This window comes from Pteropus alecto, unplaced genomic scaffold (genome assembly GCF_000325575.1).
Source record: "Pteropus alecto unplaced genomic scaffold, ASM32557v1 scaffold50, whole genome shotgun sequence".
Classification (NCBI taxonomy): domain Eukaryota; kingdom Metazoa; phylum Chordata; class Mammalia; order Chiroptera; family Pteropodidae; genus Pteropus; species Pteropus alecto.
In genome coordinates, this window is record NW_006431918.1 from 17,683,097 (window position 1) to 17,696,603 (window position 13,507).

Sequence of the window (13,507 nt, forward strand, 5' to 3'; positions counted from 1 at the left end):
GAGCCGGAGGGCTGCATGGCGGGGGCGCTCATGGGCCCCGGGGCGCCGGGCGGCGGCGGCGGCCGGGCGCTGGCCTCCTGCTCCAGGCGCACTTGGTGCTGCAGCTGCTGGATCTTCAGGGGGTCCCTGGGGAGAGAGAGAAAAGCGACACCTTCAGAGAGGGAACTAGAAGGCACGTCCGTCGGGGGCAGTGAGGTTAAGTCGTGGACACGGCAGACCACGTCTGCCAGCTCCACGCTGCGCCCGCTGAACGAGGCGCAAGCTACTGGCCTGAGTGTGTTTGTTGCCTGTCGTTAAATCCTGGACCCAGTGCTAAGTCAATTCCGTGTGATGGGTTAGCGCGAGATCTAATTTGAGTTTTACCTAAGGTGAGTCAAATCAGTTTACGAGTCGGGATGGATATTTTGCCTGACTTAACAGGACCAGAAGTATTAAAAGGAAAACTTTTGACATGACTCTCAGCCCTCTCATTTGTTGCCAATTTTTGGAAAAAGAACTCTTATCAGAATGAGAAAGTTAAAAGAATAAAATGGTCGATTTAAGTTATTTTTGGCAGATTTATGTTAGTCCAATTTGATAGCTTCAATGCTGTCAACTCTGCCTCCAATAAGTACCGCAGGCTTGAATCCATTTTTAATTTCTGCATTTGTTCCCTAAAAAAAGTACAAAACTTACCGTAGCTGAAATTTTAGTAGTAGACCCTGAAACGCCATTTATATAAAACTTAACAAATACTCATACTGATATTTTGTGCCATATCTAAAACGCATGCAAATGACATCTGTTGTTAACATGTAGGTGTTTAATAAGCAATAACATATTATTAATTATATAGTAATGCAGTTTTAATTCCCCAAGTATTTTCCATTGGGAAGAGACTGAATTTTAATTTTCGAAAAAGAAGTTAGTAAGCTGCTAGCAATTAGTTAAAATCTTACTCTGTTTTACTCAGAAGTTTTCCTGTTTAACTGAATTTTATATCCAAGATGTTTTCCTTTGTTCATGGCAGAGAGAGACGGACGGCTATCAAAAGAAACTTCAACAGAAGGTGGCACTATAACGAGCAGATAAAACAGGAACGATGCCATGAATAGGAAAAGCTATGCTCTTCACTTCAAACCTTTTTAAACTAAAAGACAAAAACCCCAAATCTTCCTTATCCATAGGTATTTAATCTCTACACTCAAGCTTTCATAATTTCAAAGCACTGAAAAGAATTGAAGCTGCTGGCAAGAAGTAAAAAAACAAGATTTTGATGTGTTACCAAGTATCATTAGCCATGGGAACATCAGCAAAAATCTTCTAAATTTCTTCCTGTGTCTTCTGTTCACTCTGGATAATTATCCAAAAAAGTGATTACACTTAAATTCATGAAATAACAGAGCAAGAAACACTTTCTGGGGACCTGGAAAGTATAAAGATAAGATATTTCTATATGCTGAATCTGTGCAGAGCATCAAAGATTCTAACACCAAAGAACTCCATGAAGTCCTATGGAACTTATTCTGAGTTTTTTAAAAGCAGCCATGCCACTGCTGGGATTCACCAGGACACCAAAGTTCCAGATGTCTGTGTGGTTTGGGTAGCCTGTCCAGCACATGTGCTCCTGTGCTCATGTATTTAGAACTGGCCCAAGAATAGAACTCATAAAAACCACCCCACCAGCTTTAAAACCCGTCATCCAGCACTCTAATTCTAAACCCACAAACGTTCCTTTCTGATCTTTCTGCCATTACCATCTCCTACTTATTTCCTAGCTATGGAAAAATGCACCTATTTTTGGAGTGTTTATCATCACCATTCAACTGACCTGTGCACCTGGACTGGGAGTGATCTGTGTGGCCTTCCTAAAAGGCACTGCACCCTAATCTGGGTCACCCTGGGCTCATAAAGACCAGAGTCACCACTGTTAATTTTAAGGCAGGGGTCCCCAACCCCCAGCCATGAAGCTTCATCTGTGTTTGCAGCCACTCCCCCAGAACCAGCATCACCGCCTTAGCTCCACCTCAGATAATCAGGCATTAGATTCTCATAGGAGTACCAGTCCCTGCTGCCAAAAAACGTTGGGGACCGTTGTTTTAAGGTACTTTAAGCTTGGCTTGGCATCAGCAAATAGCTATGTAATGGCTCTGGCGAGGCTGCTACAAACATATCATGCCTTGTATGTGATGTGAGGATTCCTCTGCCCAGGGTTAGGGAGTGGCTCCTGAGAAGCCAGTCTTCAAAGGAGCCAGGGCAGGAAAGCACAGACCACTACACTGGTTCTAACTTTTTTCATGGGGTTAAGCATACTCGTTTGGGCATTTAAAAAACCCATCAAGTTTGCTAACCCAAGTGGGCTCAAAGCTGCTGAGATGCTACTTTTAATAATAAGTAACAGTTCAAGAAATTATTTATGTGGCATTTCACAAGAAACAAAACTAGTGTTTTGACTACTAGTGTATCTTGCAATGAACTTTGCGAGGGTTCCCCCCACCCGCAGCATGCACTGGGTGAGGAATACAATATGCAAGGAATTGGAGAGGTGGGGAAAGGGAGAGCAAAGCAGTAATTTTTCATCGTCAAGTGTCTGACTTAATTTTTGTGCGAATCATCGTTTAAAAAATACTTGAGTTAAATGGACCTGACATTGGTTCTGAGATGATGAGATGCACAATTCCAAGTTGTTTTCTCCGTCCTCATTTTTTTAAATAAAAGTTGATTTTCACCAAGATAAAAAGGCAAAGGGAATGAAGGGTACCAGAAAGGCAAAATTGCTTTGCGGCCTTTGGAAATTACTTAAGAGTTATTTATTATAAAAGTTCATCGCTTTTCTGCTGTCCTTTCTCTGAAAATGAAATAAAATGAAACTGAATTGAACCTCTTGAAAATACTGTGTGAAGGTTGAAAAGTTAGGTTAAGAGTCCATTTAGACAGCCCTAGTCACAAGTCTGAGGCTCGTTAAAGTCTTCAGTTTTGCACAACTACTCCATCGAACCCCTCCCAGCTTCCTTTTTCCCTCTCTCTACCACACCCCCAATTCAAAAAGACTAAGAAATTCCTCACTCTTACCCCTCCTTCTATTCTAAAGGTTCAATGCTTAAGGAAATGAGACTTGTAGATTTTTTGTTAGGGACCTGTCACAGTCTATTTACAAACAGGAGAGGCTACTTTGCTCAAGGTCACTGAGCAAGTTACCTGCAGAGCCAGGTTAGATCTGTGTCTGTCCCTGGCTCCCTTTGCTACACCAGGCATGTCAACATAAAAGGACCTGAACTAGCACTAGACTTGGGGGTGGGGTTGCTTTGTAAGTTATATAAATGTCTAACCACTATGCTATATGCCTGAAACTAATATCATACTCAATGTCAAGTGTCATTGGAAAGTTTTTTAATTTTAAAAAAAGAAGTAAAAAAGAAGTATCTTCAATATATATATATTTAAATCTGTAGTCATCTTCACTTCTTAGGGATTTAATTGTTATCCCTCCTTGCAGCCATAGCATCCAAGGCCTTTAGGGTCTGAATTATCAGTCAAGATTTTAAATATTTACATATTTAAGAGTATATTTAAAGTGATCTGACTTCAAACTTGATTCTTTTTAGGGTGAAATGGTGAAAAGATGAGAAGATTTTGGAGCTCAGGAACGGAAAATGTAAACACTAACTCAGTGGACCGAGCTTCTATATTACAGAAAATCATGAGCCTCCCTACCCTACCCCAAGGGCTTGGGCACAGCTTGTAAGGAGAATAATTTTACAGATATTTGGATGGGGCAGAGATTCAGATTTGACAGAGAGATTTGGAAACCAATTCACTTTCCAATTCAGTAACCTCTCCTGCCACTAAAGCTGCCTTGGAGAAAGTAACCAGCTGAGCAGCAGCGTGGCATAGAAGAAAATGAACAGACTGGCGGTAAAATGGCACTGGCTTAGAACACAACTCTGCTAGCTACTACCTGTGGGGTCGTCGTGAGGATTACATGAGTACAGTGCCTGGTGCACAGGATGAGCTCGATAAATATTCCACGGCAGAAGAGAACAGCCCCATCAATCCTGGTTACCTTATAAAGTGGGCCTTTAAGAAATGAAGATAGTGTTCTATTTATCGCAGGAGATTTTCCTCTTCATCTGTCCCCCTGTAGGTAGCTGGCAAGGGGAACAGCAATGGCACGTGGGGACATAGGAAACTGGAGATGGGTGATGAGCTCCCAGACCAGCTAAGATGGCCTTAGTGGCTGTTCCTCACCCTTCTACTCACAAAGCCAAATTAGGGGTGGAAGGTGAAGAAGGGACAGCACTTATCATGTGCCCGGCACTGGACTGACTCAGTTACGACAACCTGGGTGGGGGTGAGGGGTGGTTATCCCCATAGGTTAGTGAGGTCAAGTAATCGAAGGGCAGAACCTGGAGGTGAAGTGCTCAGGAAACAAAAAAGGTTTATTAAAGCATTAGTCATTGTTAGCGTGTGTCACTTTTTCTCTGGGGAACTGCGGCCCCGGCTCAAAATAAAGGATATGAAAGTAAACAAATTTCTGGAAAACAACTTTTCTGTAAATCGGAAATTGCCAGTATGTCTCTCTGGAGCAATGTCTGGATTGCGAGAAGTAATTTATCCCCAGTTCATACTAATAAGGATGGAGTATCTGTAATGGTCTGGAGAAACTCCTGGGATCGTGACGCTGGAAAACATTTGTGTTTTCGGAGTACGTGCACCGTTGGTTCATGTGTTTTATTTTTTATCGTGTGGTACGGAAGCCACTGTGTGACGCAGAGTTGTGGTACCGTATGCACCTCTGACCATGGGCTGCCCTGCCACCTGCAAGCACTCTGAAGGCAGCCCTGGGACTGTCAGCATCCTCACAGCACTAAACGTAGCATACGTGTCACCATCGATGAGGACGACGATGTTAACTTCTGGCTGCGACTTCTGTACCCTGCTGGGTTCGTTGGGCACGTGCAGCAGGGCGGTCCTACATCAGAGGGCCCCATATGGACTGGGGAATTTTAAGAATTTTCCAGTGAATGTAGTTAAGTGAATTAGGGGGCAAACCGCTGGGTGTTCACACAACATAGTTCTCTTTCGGGCTGGGATTCGCTCAGGATCATATATAGGAGAGAGCTCAACACATTAATTCTGAGAACTTAGAAAATAGAATATGAACTCCTACAAGGGCTTCAGTTCAGGGAGTACTCATTAAGTTCCATCTACAACTCTGTTGTATTCATACTTCAATTGTCTTGTTCTTATTGTTATTTGTGATTCCATTTATGCCTTCATGTCATAGAAACTGGGTCCACTTGGTGAGAGTTAATCTCTAACGGCTTGCTTTGTTTAGCACTAATTTATTATTGCTCCTCAGTAAAAGGTATATAAATCACAATCTTAAGAACAATCATTTATGCAATAAAAATAAGTTAACTTAAGCCAAATGAGAATGTATTACATTGGGTTTAGGGGAAATAATTAAGTACAAAAATAACTGAAATTAAATATATTCTTCATAAGTCTGGGGGAGAGGGCAGTGATAGATTTGGATTTTCTACAAACTACAATGAACATGAGAATGCTAAAATCAAATTAAAATTGACCACTGCTTGAGAATGCGTGTTTAACATGCACTGCAAAATGACACAGGTTTCTTTATAAAAGCCCATTCTTTGATCTTTAATTCATTCTGAGCCTTTTGTACATCACGCTGACTCTCTAGACAGAGCCAGTACTGAGCACAATTAATTACATAGGAGGGTTCAAGAAAGAAGTGACCTGAGTGAAATCAGCACACGACTTGAGTCTCTTTCAGAAAGACTCGTCTTTTCCTCTTAGAATAAGAACTGCATTTGGCTCTGGTACGGAAAAACAGTAGCTCTTTATGTCGTAATACATAAAGCTGATCTCTATTTGAAGTCATTCCATGTACCATGAGAAGGAGAGGGAGCAGTTGCTGACCAGTTCATTATCCTCCTGGGAACGTCTCCAGAATATCAAAGGGTGGCTGTGTCTCTCATGTAGCACAGGGATCAAGGACTGAGAGGCTAGGAGATGGTGTTCTGACAAGGGTCAATACCAACATGAGCTGTTCATTAGACCTCAAACCCTGCAGCTGGCTGCCCAGATGCAGAGAATTCTCCTTCTCGAGGCCTGTAGAGATCCAACAGTCCATGGGGTAAATGGTCCCTGGCTTTGTGAAGGCTGCAGGACGTGGTCCAAGGCACTTACAGCCCCACCAAAAGAAAAGGAGGTATCCCAACACGGATTGTATGTGATGAGGGACAGGCTTTGATGGTGTTTACAGTTGTGATAAGTCTGATGAAACTGAGTGACGTGGAACTCTGGCATTTCAGCCTTAACCTTTTTTGGGGGAGGAATGTGAGGTCAGGTTCTGAAGGCATCGACTCCGCATCACAGTTAAATGCCTTAAATAATTCTCATTTCTACTGCTGCATAGGCCAGTGAAAACAGCTTGAAGATATTAGCTGCTGATTCTTATAAAAGCTATGCTAATTTAATGGACATTAAAAGGAATTAACATGGACTGTTCCCAACTGAAAATGTTTGGTATTAATTCTTAACATAGACAAAGTACACTTTTTAAGAAAAATCTGTTTTCCAATCTTTTTTGTCAATACTTAAGGCAAAATCAGTGATCTCATTTCCAACTGAAACACCAAAGAAACGCTGCCTGAGAGACAGATGTTGAGGAAGTTTAAGGTCTTCAGCATAAAATTTCTCTGAGATTTTAAAGAATTAGAGGAAAAAAGATGGACAGATACTAAACTTTCGGCCTTACGATGAAATAAAGAACTTGGCATGTTTTACTATTTCATGTAACTCATGTTTCCTCCAATTTCCATTTTATCACTGAGAGACTCGTCCCACCGCTTGTGTGTCCTCTGCATTTTAGTTCATGCTGCCGAGCTGAATGTCTCTAAAACTGTGCAGTGCAGTTTGTTATTTGTGAGAATGAATTATTTCTAAGTGTCATACCTTTTCAATGAAATAACCATTACCTATTTACCAAATGGCTTTAATTCTACTGAAAGCACAAAACAGCCATCCTCTCACTTCTCTACTCCTTCCAAACGTTTTACCTTCCATATCTCCCTCTCCACTCACATGTAAAAGGCTCAATAAATATTTCTTGAATTTAATTAAAATCCTCATTTCTCTAAAGTACAAAATTAGCTGTTCCAGCAAGCTATACGGCACTCAGGAACACGGTGGTGCATTTTTCTAAAGGAGCACAGCTACCCTGCAGATAAAGCCACAGCTGCACAGGTTATGTACAGGTAAGAACAAGGTCAACCAAATGTTCAAATAGTTTGACTCCCGTTTAGCGATTAGCTATTTGACTGGATAATTCACTTATCCTCTCTGGGATCCAGCTTCTCAACTTTAAAAGTGGAAATTTATAAGGTACTATCTGTAAGGTCTCAATAAACTTTCAGATTTTATTATCCTTACTCTTTAGTCCAGTAATATTTGAACATTATAAAGAAATTAATTTTAAAGGAACTTGTAAAGAACTAACCAAGTCTCACTATGGTGTTTATTTGTATACATGTATTAACCTCATGCATATGCTGTTTTCATATCCGTTTCAACTATTTTTGAAAAATGGACGTATAATTTTTTTGATAAAAAGAAATAGATTTTAAAGGCATTAAAGGGGCAAACTGAAATCATTTCGCAGTAAATCTTATAAAAAAGATACTTTTTTGGAAGGAGGAGGATAATTTTATACCATGAATAATTATCACCTACTTGGCTAATATTAGTTGTTTTTTCTCTTAAGACAGATATACCTGTAGATAAACTCTGTCCAAAAATTAAGAAAAAGTAGTTTTTGGGTTTTGTGTGTCTTGAAACGGTTCCTATGGCAATTGGGTTGGATGTGGCCCTGCTATAATATTCTCCCTTAAAGAAACATGTGAACTATTTCAGTGGCTCAGTAGCCACTGTTCTGTTAATAAACCTTTCCCTTCTTTTTACCACAAAACTTTTTTTGTCCTTTGGCCTGATTTTATAAACCGTCTAAAAATTAATTTAAGGTATTTCATTCAACATAAAGATAGGGTTATACCATGCTCAAGACCTGTAATCCGACAGGCCCGGTCGACCAGCAGCCTCTGACAGTGTGAGTTCCCAGGAGCCCTTTCCCGAAGCATCTCCTCTCTGACATCAACGCTACTGTCCTTGCTCTCCTGCCTCTGATACTGTGCCTCCCGTTCCTCACGGGTCCTTTTCCAGCTGTCTCACTGTGGATGTCTCATCGAGCTCTAAACTTAACCTTCTCTTGGTACAAGCAATCAACAGCATCGCTATCTCTAACCCAGACCTCAGTCTTGAATTCCAATTCTATTATCCATTTCCATATAACCTAATCACTTCAAATTGGGCATGTGTAAAACAGGGTCCCCTCTCACCCCAATCTATTTTCTCCTCCTAGTAATGCCCGATATTCAGAGTTTCCAAAAATCTAGACCACGATAATCCTAACATCCTTCTCTCCAACGACTGCTCTACCTCCACTTTTTCATGCTTCCACATTAGCCTCACTGCTTCCCGAACTCGCCCTGGGCTGTCCTTGATCTGGGCCTCTTCTCAATCACTGCCCTTTTGGAAGGCCCGCCCCCACCATTCTCTCCATCCACAGAGGCTGTCTTGACTTTCTGTGCCCCTTTCACTGTCTGCCTCTTCTTGAAGGCCTTCCTAATGGCACAGTCATTCTTTCTCCCTCCAAACTGCTCCGGCCCACAAGGCGGGTTGGCACGGCAGAGCCTGGCAGCGGCGCTACCGTCTCACGCCCACGGCCAGACCTCCCAGAGCCAGGCCCGTGCTCTTCGTGTCCTCCTGGTGATTACAATGCTTGGTACACAGATGTCACTAAATACTTGTGAAGAGATTGCCAGGCATCCTTTTGTGTGGAATACAGGAAAGTGAAACAATCAGAGCTCTTACAATGTCAGTACGTACATTTCTGGCTTTTTCGTAACCAAATTATGAAACTCCCATTCCCCAAATGAGAGTGTTTGCGAGCCTGGTAGCACAGTTCCTAATCTGGCAGCTGTGAGGCACGCCATCATGTTCCAGGCAGCTGTACCAGTGCCCATTTTCCACTTTATTTGGTTATCAGTCAAAAACGCCCCAAGTTTATGTTTACCTTGAGCAAAAGGGCCTCAGAGATATTTTCAGTACTTGGTGAGAACTTCAGTCATCTCTAGGCAATTCTTTGCTTTCCTAGGGCCCATTCTTCCCATCACAGCAATGCTCTACAGCTACTTTTTCAAAGCAGAGACTGCATCCTGAGATAACAAAGTTGGTCCCTGCACAGAAAGAGGAAATGGTTCCCTTATGTGTCCATTGTGTAGCAGGTCATAAAGACCCGAAGACCCAACTGAGTGTTAGTAGCACGGCGACACTGAACGTCTGTGCTGGGGCTGGAATCTGAAGCACTGCCGTCTGCCTGGAACTTCACACTGAGGCCAGGACTTGTTCGAGTGTTGCGAAAATACCGCCAAAAGTTCTTAATGGCTGATACAAAGTTAAAGAATGTGTAGGTGAAGGTCATGCTTTATTTCTGGAAGGAGAATGGGGCCATGGGCTGGTGACATGCGGTAAGCATTCATAAAAGTGAGCAAAGACTCAGCAGTAAGTGGAGAATTGAATGCATTCCTTCTTAAAATCTGCCTCTACCTTATTCCTTGTGGGTTTGTAATCACGGCGCCCCAACCCTTGGTCACAGGGTGAGCATGTGACCCAGGACTGGTCAATTATTGTATGGCTTCAACAAATCATTCCAGGATAAATATATAGTCCAGGTCAGGCCAAGCAAGCTTTTTTCATACTGAAGATGACAGGGAAATGTGTCTCTTGCTCCTTTGACAGCTAGCTACAAGGATAAATCCCCCAGAATTGCATGGAAGGAAGAGCCCACAAAAAGGAAGCCAATACATAAAAACTGAAGCCACATAGAGAGATAAAAGACAAGAAGGGAGACAGTTAAAACTGAGATGCTAGCATAGCACCTGGATCCAGATAACCCTCTGACCAGTTTATCTCTGAATTCCATGCACAAAATAGTTAAAATACTTGCTCTCTCCCCACCCCGCCCCTTGCTCCTGGCCTTTTTTTTTTTTTTTTTTTTAATAGTTAAACTTTGTATGTAAGGCCAGCTAGCGCTCTCTAATAGTTTTAAAAAAGTGGCCTTGGAAACTAACCCATCCAATTTCCCTATTTTAAAGATGTAGAAATGGAAACAGAGATTAAGTAACTTCACAAAATTATCAGCTTGTTAGTGCCAAAGGCCTGACAAGAACATCTTGCTGGTAAGAATAATATTAAAGATTAATAATAGCACTATGTGAAGTTGATGAATCACTACATGGATGAATACACATACTGTTCATGAAGTTATGAAAGAAACTATCAGAAGGACGAAAAACAAATGGTTAAAAGTGCTTATCCTCTGGAGAGCGAGACTAGAATGAGGCGGAGGAAGCCTTTTCTTTTACAGGCTTCTATACTAGTAGTTTATTTTTTTTAAACTTGTGCCTATAAAAAATTAATGTTTAAAATATATAAAATTCTTAAAACATGTAAATTATAAACATATAATCTTTAAAACAAAAAGTTCCAGAAGCTTGTATTTTAGAGAAGGTCGCATCATGAAGAAAAATATTGTGCTATGGTCTTAAGACGGAAGCTAAATGTCCTGGCAGCCTAAGTACATATGTTCCCTATGTTTGAAGTCGCCAGAGGAAGCCCTCCTCCAGAGAATGCAATCGATCATGATTGTTATTACTACTACCAGCAGCACCAACAGCATCACCACTACCACTACCCGCCACCCACTACCCCACCACTACTACTGATAATAGCTTAAGTATTACCGAGCACTTAAACCATGTACCAAACACCATTATACATGCTTCATCTATATTAACTCATTTAATCTTTACCATAACCCTAGGAGATACACCTCGTTTATTATCTCCATTTTACAGATTAGGAAACTGAGGCACAAAGAGATATTAAGTTGCTTAAGGTTGCACAGCTGGATAGGATTTAAATTGGGGAGGTCTGGCTCATGACCATTATGTTATGGTATCTATAATGAGGCGACAGGACTTATCTAGTTCTTCCATGTGCACGGTGATTTATTTCTTCAGTCACAGAGGACCTTTCTAATGTGGGTCTCACCCAAGACTGGCTCTAACTGTCACTCCTACCTTCTGTTCCTTTGTTACTGGGATACAGACACTGCGGAGGAGCTCAAAACAGCTACGTATAGCAACAATCCGGCTACGTCTGGACATTCTACAGGTGTAATTATAAGTAGGTCATGTTTACGCCTCATATGCTAGGCTTTACAAACTTTTATTTATCAGAAAAACTATAAGAATATACAAGGCAACTTGAAGGAGTTGGTTTTGAAACTAAGAAATTAAGTTTGCCCCAGAATTTCTTACTTCAGTATGTACAGTATCAACCAGCATACATGACATTGAGAGACTATTAAGTGCTCAGTTTCTACTAACTAATCACCATCTATTCACAGCTATATACTATAAGTTTGAAAATGAAGTAGGGGCAAGAATATGAGACCTATTGGTAGAGAGTCTCAGTGCACATTTTACAAGTTAAAAGTGAATCCAGATTTCTGAGAAGATTCAAGAGACGTGTCAAATAACAGTAATAAATGTTATCATGGAGTTCCTTGGAAAAGAATTACTACATACTTATAATTCTGTCCTTCACTTTCTTCTTTGAAGATGCTCATTGTAGAAAAAAATAAAGAAATGAGAGAACAATGTCTTAAACAATTGGAACTGAACTCTTAAAAATGGCTTTGTTTCTGAAATCACAGACAACCCCTTTTAGCATCTCCTGCCACTGGGCTTAGTGCCCCTGTGTTAGTGATTGTGCCACCAATTATTTGTGTGTCCTGGACTAAGTTAAGAGAGGTCCAAATTTCTTCATATCTGTGAAAGAGAAACTTGGACTGTTTTTAAATAGTCTCTTTAAAGATGTTGTAAAGTTCCACTAAGCTATAAAGTCCATTATCTAGTCCTTGAATATTAATAATTCAACATTATTAATTTGTTATGTTTATCTCTTAAAAGATTGCATCACTTAAATATACTGGAATTTTTTTTTTAAATTATATCTCGCAAATGCTGATGAACAACACTAAATTTATTAAGATGATTTTTTAGATGTCTTTTAACATTGGCCTATCTCTGAAGAACTAAACATTTCTGAATAAATAAAAAGCTGCCAATAACATATTTCAATCTCACAAGGGTAAATAATGAAAGGAATGCATACTTGGACCTGGGTACTCAGAGTAATTCATCTTCTCTTAACGGTCGGCCATTGCTAGTCTAATGTTAGCGGCCAAGACATACAGCCAAGGTTCCGCAGGCGAATGCAGGCCTCGCCTGATCACCAGGCTCCCATTCTCACCTCTCCTGCAAAGAGGGAAAAAGTTCTTCCAAAAAAACTCAAAAATGCATTTTGGCAAGCTCAAGAGAGTAGCTTAGCAGCATGAATTAAGAGACTTGTGACCATGGAAAAGAACTGTAAATTTTAAATGGCTTTGACCCCTCTTAGCTTTTGACCAGCTGACCTTGACATTCCTGAGAGGCCAAGGATGAGACGCAGTAATGCCAGTGCTGACTGACCTTTATTGTCAGGAGGCAGATCGCATCCTTCTAGCAGTAAATGGAGTCTATCCAAATGTGTCTTGGGAAGAACTGTAATAAATGAGCTTCCCTCCCTGAGAAATGACTAAAACCCCTAAACTAATTCTTAGATAAAACAACCTAATTATTTAACATAATTACTCTTAAGAAAGAAATGAGAGAAATGTGTCATAGCCAGATGAAGTTTCCAACATGGTTACATATGACAGTGTATTGTTGACAGTCATTTTATCTGGCACTCTATCAAGTGGAGTTTTCTATAATATTCTATTTATAATATTATAGAATTGATAGAGTGCCAGACTATCTCCATTATAAAAAAAACCCTGTAACCTCTTGAAATGTCTTCTGAAAGAACATTTTATAGTATGTACAGATGTAGTATTGAGCTTATTTTACTATATTTTATTAATCTTTTCTAAAATATGTAAAAATGAAGTTTGTTGCCTACCACATTGGGTTTTTATGATTATACTGTAAGATTTTATACATTAAGTGGCCCTTCATTTAGGGAAGTAGTATACACACCTGGATATGATCGTGCTTTTTAAAGTACAAAACAAATAACAGAAAGAGCCACCTTAATGGGTCAAGCACCTGTATGATGACGTATACAGGAAGTTCACGAAACGTGCACATGGAAGGCACCTGTATCACCTCTTCCAGCAGAGTAATGTCAGTCTGTCCAAGTACCACACAGGAAGTTAAATCAATAACTAGGTTTCTTTGCTCTTAACCTCTCCAGTGAAGACATCAAGGTACAAACTTCTTTCACTAAAAGACTTTTACTAACAGTTAAACCAAAAGTCATTTCCAGCAGG

The 13,507-nt window shown here is 40.5% G+C and overlaps 2 protein-coding genes across 2 annotated transcripts in view; one reads left to right on the forward strand and one right to left on the reverse strand.

The window, feature by feature from the left end:
* CBR4 (carbonyl reductase 4) overlaps window positions 1-2,859 on the forward strand; it is a 97,511-nt gene extending 94,652 nt beyond the window's left edge. Inside the window, exon 5 of the mRNA XM_025042978.1 lies at window positions 1,010-2,859. Within this exon, the coding sequence (XP_024898746.1) occupies window positions 1,010-1,071 (62 nt within the window). The 3' untranslated portion in view covers window positions 1,072-2,859. The remainder of the gene's footprint in view (window positions 1-1,009) is intronic.
* Window positions 1-13,507, reverse strand: part of PALLD (palladin, cytoskeletal associated protein) — a 342,018-nt gene that overhangs the window by 39,495 nt on the left and 289,016 nt on the right. The gene's annotated exons all lie outside the window — the stretch shown is intronic.